At 44.9% G+C, this 20,041-nt stretch overlaps 2 protein-coding genes across 2 annotated transcripts; both read right to left on the bottom strand.

Moving 5' to 3' along the window:
- Positions 1 to 434: 434 nt before the first annotated feature.
- Positions 435 to 6,393, bottom strand: LOC124202994 (5-hydroxytryptamine receptor 1-like). The gene is made up of 4 exons (XM_046599559.1): positions 6,026 to 6,393; positions 4,333 to 4,683; positions 2,191 to 3,616; positions 435 to 1,416 (listed from the first exon to the last, which is right to left on the bottom strand). The coding sequence occupies exons 2-4, from the start codon at positions 4,644 to 4,646 to the stop codon at positions 1,054 to 1,056; spliced, it is 2,103 nt and encodes a 700-aa protein (XP_046455515.1). The 5' UTR covers positions 4,647 to 4,683; positions 6,026 to 6,393; the 3' UTR covers positions 435 to 1,053.
- A 5,554-nt stretch (positions 6,394 to 11,947) lies between these two features.
- On the bottom strand, positions 11,948 to 19,924 carry LOC124202993 (5-hydroxytryptamine receptor 1A-alpha-like). The gene is made up of 4 exons (XM_046599558.1): positions 19,301 to 19,924; positions 16,688 to 17,046; positions 14,371 to 15,628; positions 11,948 to 13,408 (listed from the first exon to the last, which is right to left on the bottom strand). The coding sequence occupies exons 2-4, from the start codon at positions 16,960 to 16,962 to the stop codon at positions 12,818 to 12,820; spliced, it is 2,124 nt and encodes a 707-aa protein (XP_046455514.1). The 5' UTR covers positions 16,963 to 17,046; positions 19,301 to 19,924; the 3' UTR covers positions 11,948 to 12,817.
- Positions 19,925 to 20,041: the final 117 nt, after the last annotated feature.

The raw sequence follows: 20,041 nt of genomic DNA, 5'->3' as shown, positions 1-20,041 counted from the left end.
GCGTCTATTTTAGACGGAACTATTTCCAGTTCTTCCTTTTTTTCCCGTTCGTTGTATTTAAATAATGTCGTCGGCGGGATTGAGATGTTTGGGATCAGGTGTGACGTCATTTGGTTCAATTGTGTATTTGATCGCGTTCGTTCGGTCGCTCTTTTATTCTTTTTTTTCTTCCGGCCTATAAAAGAATATTATGACCGCAGAGCAAATACATTAGCGGCGGGACATATAACAGCTGCGTAGCGACGCCATCCGCCGCGTTCGATTCCCAGTCAAGTGTGAAACACAACCAGATTTCTCTTTTAGTCTAGAGTCGATGATGTAATATTTATTTTATTTTTTTCGGAATATTTTGCATTTCTGGCGGCGGTGGGCTTTTATTTTATATCGATCGGGTAGGATGGAAATTAATTTTTTCTTTCAAAATAAAATTCATGACTTTTCCTTTTTCTTTATTTTGTGCTGTCATTTCTGGCGGGGTAAATATAAATAACATTGGACCTTATTTTATACACATTGGCGACATCCAATTTGTTTGACAAGTTGCCAAGGGATAGAATGTATATATATCAACGCGTCTCCGATACAAGAAAATGACGATAATAATGTATAAATATTTGGGATTTATGAACGAAACACACGACGACATCAACGTCAAATAACAAACGATGGATGATGAGCGCCAGCCGGATCGCCGGATAAATATCAATAAACTATACACGTATAGGATTTTATATAGACCTTTTTTTGAATCAATCAAAATGAGTTACATTCAACGAGATTAACACACAGTGAGATATGATACACGGTTGACAGTTGCGCCGGCGGCAAACAGATAATTTTTTGAAAAGAAAATGGACAAACCTACAGACATAGGGTCGAATAATGACAACACGCACGTTTATGGGAATGTTGTTGAACCAACAATAACAACAACAACAACAACAACAAAAGATGACTATTAAATCAGAGGATTTTCGGTGTCTATTCAAATCTTTGAATTTTTATTTTGTGGTTGAAAGTTTTTCAAATATTTTATTTTGGGGTGGCGGTTGTTTAGAGAAAGGCGGTTGCAGACAACTGAGTGGCACCGCCGGCCAAGGCCAGGGCCGTTTTGTTGGCTTCATTGCCGTACTGCGACTGGTAGAAATCCTCCCTCATGACCGAGTTGAGGGACTTGCACCTGAGGCAAAGGATCTCGCGGAAGGGCAGCCGGAAGTCTTTGTTGGTGGTGGCGTAGATGACGGGGTTGAGGAAACTGTTGGCGTAGCCCAGCCAGAGGAAGAGCGACGACAACCAGCGAGGGATGACCAGCGAGGCCGTCTGGTGGCTCATGAACGGACGGACCAGGGCCAGCACGAAAAACGGGAACCAGCACAACGTGAAGGCGCTCATGATGATCCCCAACGTCGTCGACGCCTGTCACATTCGTCACCCAGAAAATAAAAGAAAAATTAACAGAAATTCCACCGGATGAATAAACCAACCGACAAGGACAACAACCCAAAAACCAGACTACATCCCCATCAGTAATTTAAAAGACTTGAAACTATTCAAACTTTTTTCAAAAAAGAAAAAGGACAAATTTACGATGTAAGCCGCTGCGAAAGAAAGAGAGAAAGTGGCATAGAGTACACTCGCTGGCAGACGACTATAACTCTGGACTAGCCAGCTAGTCTTCTGCACACACACACTTGGAGCGCGCGCGAATTTTGAAAAACGTCCAGCCAAAGGAGGAGAGAGAGAGACTGAAAGCTTAACGAGAAAGAATTTCTTCGTCAGGTGACTTATTGATGGTCTCCTTGACGTCATTACGCCCTGTGTATATAGTCTGTCTCACGCAGGAGCTGCTCAATGGAGTGTAGGGCTCCTTCTATGGCCCTTTTAAACTCCCCCGAGGAGATACGATCCAGCAGGAGATGAAGTCCCCCCTGCCACACACACACACACACACAAACTTTGTTGGCCAAAAGGAGTTTTCCTGGTCCTTAGAGCCAATTTGATACAGGGCGGGGTCCAATTGTTTTTCTTTTTGGGTACGAAGGTTTTATATATGATCTCCCGGAAACTTTTCTTTTGAATGTCTGCCAAACGTCTAAGAATTGATTGCGAGTCCAATCCGGAATCGAGTTTCATTTTTCTTTTTTAAAAAATGTCCAAGATGAAAAATTGGTTTTAGTTTTGATATTTTACCTTGCGCTCCTTGTTGAGTGCGAAACGCAATCGGTTGCGACTTCCTCGCCGCTGGAGTTGATTCTCCTGGTGGGGAGGAGTGCGGATGCTCTGGCGATTCCGGTGAGGGGCCGCTGGCACTGCCGAGGGAACATGGAGAGCGGCAGCGGCTCCTGTTGACTGGGTGGACGAGAGATCAGGAGCACCCGACAGTTGGGCGTTGCCGACTGAGGGATTGCGACTCCGCCGATTCGATCCTTCCGGATCGTCGTCGTCGTAGACGTGGATTTCGGCCGTGCTGGCGGCCGACGAGGAATAGCGGCGACGGGGGCAGTTGTTGCTCACGCTGCGGGGAATGTCCAGCAGCGACATGTTGTTGACTTGATCCAGTCGACTCAGCGGATGAGCAGCGCCGGATGTCTGGACTTTCTCCTGGATTTTTTCTTTTTCTTTCGCCTGACTCTGCAATTTCGACTCGTTCCTCATCGCGCCCATCAAGGAAGCGCAGGAAGAGGCGGACGATGACGAAATGCAGACGTCATGGTTTGGCGGCCAAGTTGTTGGCCGGCCGACACCGTTGCAATGGTTGCCCACCCAGCTGTGGTCCGTGCTGTCCATTGAGGAATTCCGTCGGTCGCTGTGACGACGGACAACAACCATGGCAGCGCTGGTGCAGAGACTGGGCTGGTGGAGAGGGTGGACCAGGAGAGATGACTGGACCGGTTGCAGAGGTTGGCCAGCACCACCGACGGCCGCCGCCGCCTTTTGTTTGGCGCAGCTGTTGGTTCTGGTCATCAGTAAATGACTTTGGGCCTTTTTCTCTTCGTCGACGATCCGTTTGGCCGCCTGGAAGATTTGGTAATAGACGGCCGCCATAACGGCCAACGGGATGTAGAACGAGCCCAGGGTGGCGTAGATCTGGTAGCCAAACTCTTGACACACTTGACACTGGTAATCTTGTCCGGCAGCAGCCGTGGCCAATTCAATGAAATTGGCCAAAGGTCCGTTGCTGGACAAGGTGATCGGACTCGTTTGACTGTTGTTGTTGTTGCTGGACAGGATGCTGCTGGTGGTGGTGGTGGGCGATGGATGGGGAGCGGCGGATGGTCCGTGTTCGTTGCCCAGGACGAGCAAAGGCGGCAGAGAAATGCAGGCGGACGAGATCCAGACGAGAGCGACGCAGGAAATCATCCGGGCCGGCGTCCGTTTGACGCCATAGTCCAGCGGGCGGGTGATGGCCCAGTAGCGGTCGACGCTGATCATGCACAAGTTGAGGATGGACGCCGTGCACGACAGGACGTCGAAGGCCACCCAAGTGTCGCAGGCGCTGGCGCCGAACGGCCAAGTGCCCAGCACCTCGTAGACCAGCGCCATGGGCATCACCAGCAGGGCCACGCACAGGTCGGACACGGCCAGCGACACCAGCAGGTAATTGCACGGACGGCGCCTGACAATTTTCAATCAAAATCAATACACATTTTTAAATCTCCCTCCAAGAAATAATTGCCAATCGCATAATAATTCAAAAAAGGGCGGGAACCGTCAAAAAGGTCAAATAAATGGACGTGATATTCCAACCAATTTTCTCTGCTGTTACACACAACAGCGAGAGAGACATTGTGAGTGCACAGTCTCCACGATAATTGGATGTCAAGTAAGACTACTCTAGAACAATGAAGCAAATTACAAATGAAAGAGGATCTCTAACGAGATGAAACAAGTCCCCCGTCCCATTTCCCTATCGACATTGAATATGCGCGGACATTAATACACGCAGCAGTAGCAGCAGCAACCCCTTGACAGTGTTCCATTGGCAGTTTGTGCTGGGCGTCCATTTCAATTAGATCGGGAATCCGGGAGGAATAAGACTCGTCGAAACAAATCAATGATCCATTCTGCATGGCCAGTCAGCAAAGCCGAAAACGTCGTCGCCACTCAACCGACGATCCGGCGGAGTGGCGCATTTACACGAGCTTTACTCAACCGGTCGGAAATGCGGATCGACTATGCTAAAACCCCCTCCTCGCCATTCATTATTCATAATTCCGGCCCTATAACAGAGCCGGAACCGGCATAAATAGGTGGCCGTTTGCATTTAAGAGACAACGGCCGCCCCCGTATAACTAAAATCCGGCCGGATTGGGAGGGTAAAAGGAGACTCACAAGCGACGGACTAGACAAACGGCGACGCAGACGAGGATGTTGCCGACGACGGTGCCGACGATGATGAACAAAAGGGCGGCGCTGATGAGGATCGTCTCCGTCAAACTGTAATTCTCAATCATTCCGCCGCCTCCGCTTCCGCCAATGGCTATTGTGTTGGATCCATCGTCTTCCGGCGGATCCGCCGGGCTGCCAGTCAGAGTTTGGTTGTTGAGGTTTGACGGATCGCCGGAATAATCCAAGGAGCCGGTGGCCATCGTCAACCAGGTCGACGACTGTCGTAAATTGTTCCATCCAATCACGTCGACTTCCATGCCCGCAATCTTCTTTCCCCCTGGAAATCTCTTCAATCTGAAAAAAAGAAAATAATAATTTATTTAGTGGCATGTAACAAATTGATACGTTCTACTATTTCCAGCAATCCACTTTCGATATCGATCCGCCTAGCGTACATTCCATCCGGAATCAAGTGGAATGACACACAACGACTTGTCTTTCTCTCTAAAGACGAATCAAACACGTTGGAAAATCTACAATTTATTTTACAACCTCCCGCCCCGTCAACTGTCAACTTGGACTGGCACAACTTTTTTCCAGGATCCAATTAAAAAATCCGTCTCGTTAACTTGAATAACTTTCCACGGCAATCGTGTAGCCTTTTCTTTTTTCTCCCCTTTTGAAAAAATCATTCGACCGTCTTAACTAAATTAACGTCTATGTCTGCGCTGCAGGAGAGAACCAATCAACACGTTAGATAGTGTGGTGAATGCCAAGGTCCACTGATTGGTTCTTTTGAGCCGGCGATTCCTCCGTCATCCTAGCGCGTCCAATCTCCAATGAAAAGGAAAAATCTCTTTTGAAAAAGTCCATCTACTTCATATTTCTTCTTTTTTTTTTGGATCCCGCCAGTGTGTGTCACATGTAATCTCGTTGCTAACACGGCTGACAGGCTGTCGTACGTCCCTCGAGTCCCAACCCATTTCACCTTTGTATTTATACCGGCAGTCCACGTACACTTACGTAAGTTCTTTTTCAACCGCATTCAGAAAAGCAGCGCGGGTCTTTTCAAAAAAAGTATTGAAAGGTCACTCACGCAATAAACACCTGTAGACTAAAGGGGGGGGAAAAAGTTTCCTTTTTTTTCGGCCGATCAAAATGAATAACATGAGAAAATAAAGAACTGACTATATCAAATCAAATTTGCACACAGCACAAAAGTCTGTTGGAGTGGCTGCTGCTGGTCCTTTTCGGGGTCGATCTAAGCCGAGCGATGAAATCGTTCGATAGACCATCAGAGAAAAGAATATAAAAAGAAGAAATAGTAGACTTGCGGTCGGGAAAATCCCCCCGATCGATCGGGACGACGAGTTGCTACTCTGTGGGGAGACTCGGCCGCTTGATTGTCCTCCACCTTTCCTTCACCCGAAGAAAGAAAAAGGGGCAAGCGTGGGGCCGCTCTTGTAAAATAAATCAAAGGGAAAAGAAGAAGGAGGAGGAAGAAAAGTGGATCTATAAGGAAGATGAAGAACGACGCGGATGGAATAGCCAATGAAGGACGGAATGATGGCATCAGGTGATGCCACCTGCACTACTATATAAAATTTAAGCGCCCTCCCATAATAAATAATTCAACAGATAAAAGAATAAACATATTTTTTTTTTTGGTTAATGTTGGTAGTTTGAGCAATTTTACCGATCAAAGTCGATGGCCGGCTGATGGGCGGTCGTCGCAGAGTTTGACGTCCAACCGGAATAATGCAATTCCGGTCCATGATCTAATCACATTCGTTAAAAAAGTCTGGTTAATCCGCGAAATCGCCCATCGGCGAACTATGCGCACTTGGTATATATTTTCACACGGCACGCGGGAAATTGGGGGAAATTTGAAAAATAATTTTTGGCGCTAAAAAAATCGAAATTTCATTCGGAAATAAAAATTATCCGACACCGGACGAATTTCGCGCTGCTCCCGAGAAGCTTTCAACGTCGACTGTTTTGCCTCGAGGTGCCCACTATAACCTATATGGAGTAGTCTAGTAGTAGTAGTAGACTAGTAGGCAGCAGCTGTGTCTAGCGCTAGACACAGACTACTTATTTATCCACCCCCTTCCATCCACCCCCCACCCTTTTTCTCCCTCCCGACGCTCTACTGTCCTTCTTCCTTCCTTCCTTCCGTTTTGCCACTAACTGCGCGCGCCTAAGTCGTTGCAGCGACGCCACCGACGCCTGCGTGATTCATCGGCCATCTCGGCTAGTTCCCTGCTCCCTGCAACCCCCCCACCAATATCATTCTTGGAAGGTGGCACATTTGCATAGGTCGTCGAAACGAATAGATTTATTCTGCTATTTCAGCCGTTGATTGAAAGGGCCTGTTCAATTATTTAGACTCCGGGAATATCGGCGAGTGACGCAATAGTTTTCTTTGCCGAGTAAAGAGAAGGGCGGGAATGATGGCCTCGGGGGAGAAGGAGCGAAAATCTTCAGCGGATGAAGAAGTGCCCCCCTTTTGGTGACATGTGCACAGTTGGCCAATTATTACAAAAAGGATCGACCAGGGAGACTTAACCAACAGCTGATTGCTATGGGCCTTCGTTCAAATAGATCTAATAATACCCATATAAAGAAATACCTTCGGCAGGCTGACTATATTTGTTTTGATCCCTACAAGGATTTTGTTTCCATACAACACTTATCAATCGATAGATGCAAATTCACTCTAGTGTGTGTGGCGCCCCATTCACACAATAGAAAAAGAATTGCGTCACACAACAAAAAGAAGAACCTCCGTTCACGAATTTTTAACCCGAGATGAATGAAGGCGTTGCGGCCAGTCACCACGGCAACGGCGACCACCTGAATAGAAAATTCGCCTCTCATCTATTGACTGGTGTAATATTCCTGTATTATAGACTGCAAAGCAATTCACGAGACGAGGTGTCGGGACAAAAAAAAATGACGGCCATTTATGAACGACTGAATCTCTCTAGCTCTCTCCTTATTTGTTAGTTGGTTCTGATCAGCATCGCTGGGCTCTTGACGATATTCGGCCGACTGTAAGGGTTATGTTGCACACGTTCCCTTTTCTTTCTATCGGGAGTTTTATCGATCACAACGCGGGAGGCAGAGCCCACCCACCCAACAGTAATCTCTGGCAGCACGCAGCAGCAGATGACCCCCCCTTGTGGAGCTGATGGGAAATTGGCTGACGCAATCTTCTAAACGTCGTTTCTTTCTCTTTTTTCTTCTTCTTGTATGGACGTCGTCGCCACCCGAGATTTAGTCACAGCGGCCGTGTAAAATAAAAACGAAATGTTCTGTGTCTGCGTGCAATTTTTATGGCGTCATATAACAGTCACATCAAAAGTTAAAGAGATTATATTTACCATTTAGAGAGACCACGTCAATTATTGATATTAGATAACCGATTTTGTCTGTGGTTCTCAAATTGAATCAACGGAAACGGCGGGAAATTTTGAAATCGTCGTACGAATTGGCGTAATGAATTTCGAGGATAGATAACCCCATTTTGCGAATAGCGAATTATGTTAGTTCCCCCCTTTTTTTTTCTTCTTGGCGTGGCATCCGCTTCCGGTTCCAGGCGGATGCTCCATCTGCCCCCGCGTTATGGGAGGAGCCGCCGCAGGTGCCTGTGCCCCCCGGGGGGCTATTGTGAATTAACCGAGCGGAGCAAATCGGATCATTGCACTCGAACGAAAATAAATGACGACCCCCTCCACCCAGCACCAGCGAATGAAAGAAAGAAAAACTCAATTGACCGACTCATTCACGATGATATTGTTAACATTAGAAACACAAAAGAAAAGAAAAATTCCTCTGTTTAGTTGTTTTTTTGTTTCTTTTCTTCCTGGTGACTCAGCGGGTCCCCCCAACAAGATCGTCGTGACATATTTATAGACGACTGGACTTGTAGCAATGTCACAAAGCGGGTACGGACTTTGTTCACTACATCATCATCATACCAATTTTGGGTGTTTAAATTCCAGTCGCTTCCCCTCAGCAGCAGCTAACGTATTAGAAATTTAGGAGCTCTTGTCTCGCCAACAATTCCCTATGTACTCTATAGCACCTCCCGACGACCTGATGTATATGGACAGTTAACATTTGAAAACAGCAAGACTATAACGCGGAGAGAGAGAGAGTTATGTTGACCTGGAAACCAAATTTTTTTATTTGGTTGCAAAACCTTGAAAGGTAAAAGCTTCGAGTTCAACCAGAGTCTGGACATTACGTCACACCTACAGGGCAGCATAAAGAAAAAGAAATAGTATCAGATAAAAACGTTCACGCCGATCGACCGAGTACCATCTTCGCCATTTTAAATCCTCTTGGGTTTATCAATTATCACACACAGTTGGGTTCGATATGTTGAAAGTTGTCGGAACACAAAAATCTAAAGCCGCACCCTGAAACCGTATCATTTGACGCCTCCGGCAGAATGTAACCTTTTGGCTTTTCAATCTTTCAAATTCCTTTTTTTTTTCAAATTATTTCAAATTATTAATTTAAAAAAGAAAAATGGATTTGATCGAATTTCTCAAATAGCATTAACGTTATTTAAACATGATCAAATTTGAAATTTTTGAGAGTATAGAAACGTATTATGCACATTGGGGAAGCTTTGATGATGCGCAGCACTCTACTTATCATGGCAACATAAATCCCCCGAACTTCTATTATGAATTTATCATATTATTATAATAAAGGGACGACCTATATTCTTACATACGACTTCTTCCGGAAACTTTCTTTATGTGCTTCTTCTTCTTTTACTATCTCTAAGCTTTTCTTTCGGTATCATATCAAAGGACATGATGTAATAATATTTACATGATCTTGGTTCCCCCATCTTACTTTGATTTTCGTTATCTTTTCTCCGGAGAATATAGTAAAAAAAAGTCACCAAGAGGTTACAAGAAGTCTGACACAATCAGCCGTAATTCAATCTGTGAAGCAACTCTTATGTAAAAAGGCCTATAGATGATGGCTGGTTATTTATTTTTTAAATCCGCCTTGCAACAACAACAACAACAACAACCTGAGTCACGATGGAAAAAAAGAGACTTGTGTCATGGTTGATGATGGCCACTCTGCTGCTGCTACGTGCTGTTGCCTTGGTGAATATTACAGAACACACGCGCGAGCCTCTGTTGCTCTTGTATACACTTTGTGTTGCACTGATGTTGTTGTTGTTGTTGTTGTAGATATCCTGCAGACATTTCCCCCCCCCCTCTTCTCTTGTGTTGACGTGAAACAGGAGAGAGCATCAACAGAACCGAAAATACAAAAGGTCACGCCGGCTCCCGCTACCACCCTCCATCGTTGGCATATCAATTTAGTCGTGTCCCGAAATATACAACAGCAACCGACCATATGGCCTTCCCTTTTACGCCCACTCCTCTCCCCTTTACATGGCTTATGTTGAAAAACACACTTGGGGTACTTTTAAATGCCATCAAGTTGAATTGATGCACTCAACTGCGCATTTTTATTTTTCAAATTTCGCGGGGATTTTGATCGAACGGCAAATATTTAGCCAAATAGATTAGAGAGAGGATGAATAATATATCAGACGATAGTGTAGCTGCTGGCCCACACTGCCTGTTGAACATTTAATCCCGAAATCCAATATTAGAACTCGGGCGGCGGGCAGTCCTATACACGTCATATATATATGCTCGGATAAATAACTCGAATTTGCCTAAGCCTATTAGTAAGAATGGGAGATTATTTTGAAGGAGAAGACCCGGGATAAATACATATGCGCCGAGGCATTTGAGCCGTTGGCAGTTGACTGAGGTTCAATTTTGCGGATTATTTACCGGGCAAATAGAGGACGACGATGGCTATCGCGTTTCGCTTACTGTACATAGTGCATGAGTTCAGTAAATGGCGCTATGATGAAATTGTATTTTGAGGGGAGACAAAAAGTGGCCTATCGGAATAGTTGTAGACGTTCAACTTTGATATTTTCAAGAATTCCACGGAAATTGGACGGCACGTGGAGAATCCCACACACTCACACAGAAGATAACAGAAGCTGCTGGGATTTGCGAGGGAATCGGCAATTCGCAAATCAATATTTCACCGGAAAAGTTATACAGGAAGAAGACGCCTAAAGAGCATGGCATTTGTATAACACTGTGCTAAACCCCCTTGTAAGCAAGAACATCTTACGTCATACACTATGCAAACAACGCCGAGGTGTGGCGGCAGGTTCCTTTTTGGACATTTTTTTCCCCTTAAAGTTATTTTTAAATTTCCCACTTTCATTGGTTATTTCATGAACAGAGTCAACAAGAATGTAAAGAGAAAACATTTCTACGGTCAGCCGCATAACTCGGACTAATCTAACTAGGAGTAATCGGACTGTGTAACGATTTATGCCATCAAATAGTCAGAGAGGAAGAATAGAGATTACATTTTTCCTACCTTTATAATCCTGGGAAATACGATCAGGCATCCATTCGCTGAAAAGTTGAATGCACCAGGCGGCCAGGGCGTCCTCGTGAATACACCCACACTCACATGGGCGTACACGAGGAGATCCGTAACTCAACTGGACTGGATATCGGAAAGTTTCTCCAATCAAGAGGGATGCTGTTGATCTAAATGAAAAATGAAAAATGGGTTACGAAAAAATAATTACAGAAACATTAAGGAAAAGTTGAAAAATGAGACAGTGGGTAAACCCTATAAATTATTGTCAACAAACAGGAGAATTTAAAGTTTACACTGCTTTGATCATTAAAATATCTAGCAGGTCGCAGGAAAAGAATAACACAAACTAGTATCCTAGTGATGAACCTGTTGAATACCAGGACAAGCATTAAAACTTGCATGTCTTGTTACGATGACTGACTCTAGTCTCAATTCTGCACAAAGGAGAAGATTTTATAGTGCAAACCAACTGCCATGCATTGACAAGGGGGTTATACCTGATGCAAGCTAGTCAGCTCAGGAAACAACATTTGACAAATTTGGAACAGGTATTCTATTAAGGCACCCAGAATCATCACATTTGTGATAACTTTTATTTAACGTTTTATTTACCTGCAAAACAGCATGGAGAGCCAAGACACGAAAATTTCACACGACGACCACATTTTTCCAATTTTATTTCTTGTGCTGTTTTTCGTGCAGCCACAAGTGTCTACGTTCAGAAAAAGTTGATTGGAAACAAAAGGAAAGCAGCAGACGACACTAATATTCTAATTAGCCTAAAATATCGATAGAAATTAAAAATCGAACCCTCCCCCTAAATCCGAACCGCTCAATTTAAATTTTAAACAATTAAAGCGGTTTTCTCACATCTGCTGGACGTATCGGGAGTACTTTAGTTAAAATTTAATAGTGATTAAACTTTTTGTCAAGCTCATCACAACAGTTTGAATTTTGTATGGACTATGAAACAAAATATTTCGTTATAAAATTTTTGGTCACCCCTCCCCCAGCAACCGTAAAAAAATGTGAACGATTTATTTTTCAGACCCCACCTCCCCAATTTTTATTTTTCTCCGATTTTCACGACCTCTCTACTTTTTACTTATTTCAACTATGCAAATCAAATACAAAAATTAAAAATACGAATAAAAATTCATTCCGCAATAAATATATATTTTGTGGATCCATTTTGTGTTTGGGGGAGGGGGTAAATAATGGTCTCTACCGCAAGTCATTCACGAGACGAAATAGATTCACGGTGATGTCATTCACAAATTGAGTTTTTATAGAGTTCGTTCGGTATAATGTTTAGAATATATATATATTTATGGTTTGACATTAAATTTCAATTGAACTGGGGGGCAATTTGACAACGACTAGAATAAAAAGAAACACAAAAGCGTCTCCCACGGCCATGGCTGGCTACTGGTGTGTGCCTGTGCCTATGTTAAAACATTACATTGAATTGAATAGCTGCCACATGTGAGATATGTTGCGTAACATCGAAATGGGGTCGTCACTCGTATGACTGTCATCGTTAAAGTCTTGAAAAATATTCTAATGAGTTCCAGATTTTCATATAGACCGACGATCTATAATAAAAGCGTGGGGGGGGATGAATAAATTGATTGACCGTGATGTGATGTAATATAACGAATATGACATCAATATATGTGAAAAAACGAATGATGCAAGACAACATTGGAAATATCTGACACAATAGAAGAATATCTTTGGGCTGGTGCTGGCGTGGTGTATACATTAATTATATAACATCGGATGAAATCACAGGTGAATTTTTAAAAAACATTGAACAAATTAAAGTATATAGATAATTATATAAGAGTGTCACGTCACATTTGCCCAAGTGTCTTCAAAATATTTAATTTTTTTCTTTTTTTTTGGTAATTGAAATTAATTTTTCAAAAACTGAGGAGGAATGACGACATTTAAAAACCAAAATGGCGACGAGAATTTGTTTGTTTTTGGGGGGGTTTTGTTTTTGGTCGAATTTCTTTTGAATTTAGAGAAATGCTGTGGCAGATGAGGAGCTGACCCGGTGGACGTTGGACATGAGTCCGTAATCCGTCGTGTCTTCTTCATCCGCCGTCGCCGGATCGACTTCTTTGGACGCCGGACTTTTGCTGTGGTAATTCTGGCGATGCTGTTCGCCGCAAAGTGAATCGCTCGAGTGACGTCGACGACGTCGACTCCGGTGCGCTTTCAGCGACGGTGACGACGAGGCGGCCGGACCCGATCCGGCGGCCATCAATTGAGCGGCTATCAATCCGGCCTTGTTGTTGTTGCCCAGCTGTTGGTTGTTGCCGTACTGCGACTGGTAGAAATCCTCCCTCATGACCGAGTTGAGGGACTTGCACCTGAGGCAAAGGATCTCGCGGAAGGGCAGCCGGAAGTCTTTGTTGGTGGTGGCGTAGATGACGGGGTTGAGGAAACTGTTGGCGTAGCCCAGCCAGAGGAAGAGCGACGACAACCAGCGAGGGATGACCAGCGAGGCCGTCTGGTGGCTCATGAACGGACGGACCAGGGCCAGCACGAAAAACGGGAACCAGCACAACGTGAAGGCGCTCATGATGATCCCCAACGTCGTCGACGCCTGTCACATTCGTTAAGTAACAAAATAAAAATCCAATGAATAACGAAATACATTCCCTGGGCATAATAATCAAATCCTGGACGCTAATTATATAACCCCCCGGCGATGACTTTCCTATAGATGAATGTGACGCATGTGACGTCAATACCCGTCCATCATCACCTACGCTACCAAAGTTGGTCTAGAAAAGAAACTTTGGTGGTAAGAAATCCCAACGACATTACAAGAAGAAGTTTTGGCTGATGCAGTCTGAAGAGCGTGTCTAGGAACGTTGGACGGAAAACTGAAAGTTATATGTCGTGTATATAGATTCCGTCGGCTTCTTTCTAACTGGAAAACACCGAACACAGCTCGATGTGAGAAAGTGAGAGAGAGAACTGTAGATCTGATTAAGATTATAAAACTCTTAACTGAGTGACTAGGGTGTGTGTGTGGGTTGCAGCGGCAACCCGACTGGATGGAATCAATCCCACGCGGAATTTCAGGATCACAAACACAGATAACAAACTCAAAGTTGAGATGCGACGCCAGCGTTGGGGTGGGCCAACTTTTCCAACAAAGGGAACATAAGAAAAACCCAAAAATCCTTATAAATAAAAACAACTTGAATCCGACTCAGACAGACATCAAACGGTTGGGTAATATAACACAAAAAAACCCCTGCAGCCGCGGGAAATGCATTAGAATATTTCATTTTTCTTCTTCCGCCCCCCATCCCCCCCCCCTCGGGAGAAGTTTTGGAAGGATTGTTGGAGATGTGTAATTGGGCATCAGGCCATCAGCTCAATAACTATGGCTCCATCTGTTCCGGCCCGGAACGTTATGTCATCTATTCTGAAATAGCAGCTGCTTAAATCTTATAGGTCATAGATAAATAGGATCACATTTTTGGAATTCAATCCCGCCCAGGCCCCCCAAAATCAATCCTGAATTTTGGAAAATGATATAAATTGAATTTTCACCTTGCGCTCCTTGTTGAGGGCGAATCGTAAACGGACTCGACTGGCCCGTCGGTGGGTCAAACGGTGACTGCGATGATTCCGGCGGCTGCTGCTGATGGGCAACGGGCTCGATCCTGACTGGACCAGCACCGGATGTTTCTGCTGGAAACTCAGCGGGTCAATTTGATGGTTGAGGGCGACGGGAATGGCCGTTTCACCTTTGACGTTGTCGGTTGAAACGGTCAGGGAGTGACGGGAAATGTCCACCGTCTGTGATTGTTGTTGCGGTTGTTTGAGGTGGTTGTCAGGCCGGGTAGTTGGACGGATGCTGCCGTTGCAGTTGTTTGTCCAGCTACTGCTTCTCTGGTCATTGTTGGAGAGCGGAGCCTGGCCGGCTGAATTGTTGGTTGCCGGCAATGAGGAATTAATGGCATCGATGTTGTTGCCCAGCTCGTCGAGTTGTTGGTCGCTGTGACGACGGACGACGACCATGGCAGCGCTGGTGCAGAGACTGGGCTGGTGGAGAGGGTGGACCAGGAGAGATGACTGGACCGGTTGCAGAGATTGGCCAGCACCACCGACGGCCGTCGCCGCCTTTTGTTTGGCGCAGCTGTTGGTTCTGGTCATTAGCAAATGACTTTGGGCCTTTTTCTCCTCGTCGACGATCCGTTTGGCCGCCTGGAAGATTTGGTAATAGACGGCCGCCATGACGGCCAGCGGGATGTAGAACGAGCCCAGGGTGGCGTAGATCTGGTAGCCAAACTCTTGACACACTTGACACTGGTAATCTTGTCCGGCAGCAGCCGTGGCCAATTCAATGAAATTGGCCAAAGGTCCGTTGCTGGACATGGTCATCGGACTTATTTGACTGTTGTTGTTGTTGCTGGGCAGGATGTTGCTGCTGCTGGTGGTGGCTGGTGGATGAGGAGCGGCGGATGGTCCGTGTTCGTTGCCCAGGACGAGCAAAGGCGGAAGAGAAATGCAGGCGGACGAGATCCAGACGAGGGCGACGCAGGAAATCATCCGGGCCGGCGTCCGTTTGACGCCATAGTCCAGCGGGCGGGTGATGGCCCAGTAGCGGTCGACGCTGATCATGCACAAGTTGAGGATGGACGCCGTGCACGACAGGACGTCAAAGGCCACCCAAGTGTCGCAGGCGCTGGCGCCGAACGGCCAAGTGCCCAGCACCTCGTAGACCAACGCCATGGGCATCACCAGCAGGGCCACGCACAGGTCGGACACGGCCAGCGACACCAGCAGGTAATTGCACGGACGTCGCCTAACAATTTTTAATCAAAATCAATACACATTTTTAAATCTCCCTCCAAGAAATAATTGCTTATCGTCAAATGGCGTCTACAACTAATTAAATATAAATGAAAATGACAGAAATAAGTTGAAACAAAAACTCGTGGAAAAAGAGAATCTCGTGCAGACCGACAGTTGAACTTTAATTCCGGAAGAAATGAGAAATTAGCTTCCGGACAGCGCTAAACTTTCAAATTCTTTTTTTTTTTTTGTGTGTCTAGACTGGGACGACGTGAATATAGTTTCGTGTCTCGCGAGATTTGCTAATTGAATTAATTCGCTCACGACCGGCGCAACTGCGGTAATGAGATTCGTAAATATGAAAAGACGACGTGTGCGTTTATACAATTCCCAGCGCTTTTAAACGACAAAAGCTCGTGACTTGGGCTCGTACAAAAACGACCAGTCACCCACATTTTTCGTCAACCCATGCGAACAGCCCAGCACATCCCGTCCCATAATTTTCCGCGTTCACTCTCACTCACGCTCGTTTTATTTCCACGATTATTCGTCCATTTCTAGATTAGAATTTCAATTAAGAAAAAGAGATTTCCAATTCAAATAAAGAATGAAATTCTCTTTAAGGAAAACTGAAATCAAAACTAATGTATCGATCGATCCTGATGCAGTCGGCATTTGATATGTATTCCAGGTGAACCGGAAATGAATCAGGCGCCTTTCTTTTCCCTTTTTTCCTTTCGATTATTTCGTCGACATCCGCTGCGGAATAATGCGGAAGCTTTAGAAAAACATGCCCGACAAATGCCACGCACAAACACACACACTGTCGGCCCAAATAGAAAAGGAATCTAAAATATACACCCGACAGAGTTTCACACTTTCACAGACCGGAATAGAACCAACATCCGGAGTCATCGATAAATTCGGCGAAAGTCGTTTCGAATCGCGCCGGCGTGTAAACTGTTATTTGACAGATACCGGTCTATAGTGCCGGGAAATGCTATTTTTCACTTGTTGATGCTATTCTAAACATTTATTTTTAATTTTTGGCCCAGCTGGATAGACTCACAAGCGACGGACTAGGCAGACGGCGACGCAGACGAGGATGTTGCCGACGACGGTGCCGATGATGATGAACAAAAGGGCGGCGCTGATCAGGATCGTCGACAGCAGACCGTATCCAGCAGCCATTGCGGGTGATGAGGATCCGGCGGATGTCGAGGCGGTGGTTGCGGTGCTGGATCCATCGGCCACCCAACTGCTGCTGTAGTAGGACGTCCGGTTGTTGAGGGCATCGCCGAGGGTCATCAGATGGACGTTGAAGGCGCCAGCGGATGAATCCATCGATGCGGATTGCCGGAATCGACGATTTAGCTATCAGGCCGAGTTTCGCTTCCAGTGCGGATGGATCTATCACAGACCTGTTGGCTACAATTCAAGGAATCTTTGGTAAATTGAATGATGTCTAATCACATTTTAATAGAGTTTTATCTTTTCAAATTCAATTGGTTCAATTGAGCCGGAACAGAATGAGAGATCAACTTGGCAATGGCCGGCTGTTATTTTTCCGGGCTTTTGAGGCCCACCGACGAGTGAAAATTTAAAAAAATAAATTAAAAATAATTCCGTCAGTCAGATAATAATCAACGTCAACTTTCAAAAGTTGACGGACATTTCCGACGGGCGAAAATAAAACAAAAATTCATTCGGCATCACGAATAACCTGCTGGATGAGAGAAATGCTATCGAAAGAAAAATGTTTGCGTCCGGCTGAGCCACCCAGCAGGGTCCAGACCCTGACAGGGTCCACCTGGTCTCTTGAAAATGTCAGAGGCGCCCCTTCCGGCGTGTGTACCTCATCCTTTTAAATTATTCAAAAAGACAGTTCCGCGAAGGAGAGGAGGAACATAATTCAGCTCAGTCGTCCATAGATTTTGAGATTCCGACCAGAAATGGGCCAGCAAAAAGTCATCCGTTATACTACACGCGAGTCCGTGTCACTGTCACAGGAGCCAGAAGACGGGCCGACAGTTGACAGGAAGAAAAGGGAAACTTTTGTTAGTTGTCCATACACACAGTCCGTCCACCTTGTTGTACATCATTGATGTTGTGATGGGCCGGGGGGTAAAAAGAGGAGAGAGTTGAAGATGTTCAAAGAAATAACTAGAAGCTTTTTGGCCCTCGTCCGTCCGCTCTCCATTAAGGCAACGAATATAAGGTACACACAGTAGAGTATATAGACGGCCGGAACAGCAGGGCCATTTGTAATAATATCTTGGACAGAGAGAGAGTGAGGGCGAACTATATATAGGCTGGGCTGTGTGCTGGACGGACTTTAAAGGTCACTATGTACACACGTAGTACATCCGCAGTCCATTTAGAGAAGACGGCTAGCAGCATATGGCGTATATCTCTTTCTTGTTTACCACCGATATTTTGTCCAGTTAAAAAAAAAGAATAAGAGTTACTTTTTTGGGGCTGGATCGATTCGACACCAATCGTATGATATATACAGGCCGGAATGGATAGAAACGAAATATAACCTGTTGGTCGATTTTGTCGTTAACTGGTTCCAACTAGTTGAAACAAATGAAAATGGATGATTTTTAGATTCTCAGCACACACAAAGGCCGTTTCTAATCAACGCTACTCTAGCCGACTCACGTCCAGCTGATTACATCGACGACAAAAAGGACAATCTTATACCAGCCCAGCTGTATTTAATATAGCGGTCCCTTTTTGAAATTGGGAATCAGTTTTTTCTTTTGTGTTTTATGACGAAACAATTTTACAATTTTGGGTATTTTTTTTTTGTTTTAATTGTTTATACGTCCCCCCCCCCCCCCCACACAGTTCTATACTCTTCAGACGGACCTCAACTTTCCATTTTTCTTTGTAATTGCCTCTGGGGGTATCAATCCCACTACGGTGGTTACATGGCGAATCTAAATATCAAACATATACTGAATAAGGTCTTATCAACTTGATCGATTTCATTAATCAAACAGAAGGGCCATCACTCTCAAAGAAAAACAAATTCAGATAAAAATGGAAATAAGAAAGAAGCCCAGCCAAAAGAATATTTCGTCTCGGACCTTGTGACATTATAGGCGTGGAACCCCATCGTCAACCAAAAGTGTCCAGCAGGTGCGCCAATAAAACAAAAGGTGTCTCTCTAAAGTTAAAATCTTTTATAGATTCCAGAAGAAAAGAAAAAGATGCTGATGGCCATGATACGCTGTTTTGTTTTTGTTTTTTTTATTATTATTATTTTGCTGGACGGCTGGGAAAATTTTGTTCGGGGTCGTTTTACGTTTTGATTATCATCGCCATTTTTTCTTTTTTCAGTTATCTCTTAAGCTTATAGCTTGATTATATTGGGGGGGGGGGGAAGAAAAAAGGTCTATAACTTGTAAGATGTATCTAATGGCCGTCTGCCAGTTTGGGTGGACTATGTGAGTCGACTGCTAACAGCCCGAAAAAGGGCCAGGCCCCGATGGAAATGACTAAAGTGGGAGGCTAGAGAGATAACTGATAATCACATTCAGGAACTATGGCGGATAAGAAAAAAGGTAAAAACAAACAAAAGAAAAAAAAATAAACAATCAAAGAAGAAGATGATGGAGATGAAAAAGAAATGATGACTGATGCAGCCTATACTACGTGTTGTATGCTGTAGTACCCGTTATGAATATCAATGAAGTTGCTGGTGCTGCTGCTACTCAGCTGCTGCTGCTGTTGTGGGTTGTGTTCGGGTTAGATGTTGTCGACGAGTTTGGCCAGTTGTCGAAATGTCGTGAGTAATAACGGCGGTCGGCAGACTCGTGAGCGTCCTTGACGAGCCAAACTTCTCAACAACAACATCAGCACCACGGCCAACATCATCATCGCTCCGTCCGTCATGTGTACATCTGTGAATAGCCGAGTCAAATCACTCCATTCAAATCTCCCGCGAAATTCATGGACGACACACGGCGCACCATTCAAGAATGTCATCCACTTTATCTTGATTTCAAATTCGATTGCTTATGGCGCCAATTTCAAATTTGACAAATGGCAATCGCAATTGTAACACCAGATTGTTTGGGGTTTTTTGGGCGGCGTGGACACTTATTGGTTCTCACAGAACAAACTTCACTCAGACTAAAGGAAAAAAATGAGCCGAATGTTTAGTCATTTCTTAACTATTTAAAACAAATAAAATTTCAGAAACTAAAAATGTGTTGGGTTTCAAAAAAGAAAATGTTGTAACGGAGGAGAAGGTCCGCAGTCGACTGACTAGGCGAACGCTGGCTCCCGCCACCTTATACAATGGTGCACACTGTACGTGTATATACACCACCACCCATGCCAGCCCAAAGAAGAAGCACAAGAGACTATACACACAGCACAGCGCAGCGCATTATATAACGCGCCTGCGCGC

This window comes from Daphnia pulex, chromosome 9, assembly GCF_021134715.1.
Source record: "Daphnia pulex isolate KAP4 chromosome 9, ASM2113471v1".
NCBI lineage: Eukaryota > Metazoa > Arthropoda > Branchiopoda > Diplostraca > Daphniidae > Daphnia > Daphnia pulex.
Note: the sequence above shows the minus strand (reverse complement) of the source record. Positions and strands in the feature narration are given on the sequence as shown.

What these genes read in the sequence shown, in the direction of transcription:
- LOC124202994 (XM_046599559.1), bottom strand. Translation starts at nt 4,646, where the DNA reads ATGGAAGTCGACGTGATTGGATGGAACAATTTACGACAGTCGTCGACC. An exon ending in GTTTGTCTAGTCCGTCGCTT is followed by an intron (nt 3,617 to 4,332) that starts GTGAGTCTCCTT and finishes GAAAATTGTCAG; the next exon opens with GCGCCGTCCGTGCAATTACC. An exon ending in CACTCAACAAGGAGCGCAAG is followed by an intron (nt 1,417 to 2,190) that starts GTAAAATATCAA and finishes CGAATGTGACAG; the next exon opens with GCGTCGACGACGTTGGGGAT.
- LOC124202993 (XM_046599558.1), bottom strand. Translation starts at nt 16,962, where the DNA reads ATGGATTCATCCGCTGGCGCCTTCAACGTCCATCTGATGACCCTCGGC. An exon ending in GTCTGCCTAGTCCGTCGCTT is followed by an intron (nt 15,629 to 16,687) that starts GTGAGTCTATCC and finishes AAAAATTGTTAG; the next exon opens with GCGACGTCCGTGCAATTACC. An exon ending in CCCTCAACAAGGAGCGCAAG is followed by an intron (nt 13,409 to 14,370) that starts GTGAAAATTCAA and finishes CGAATGTGACAG; the next exon opens with GCGTCGACGACGTTGGGGAT.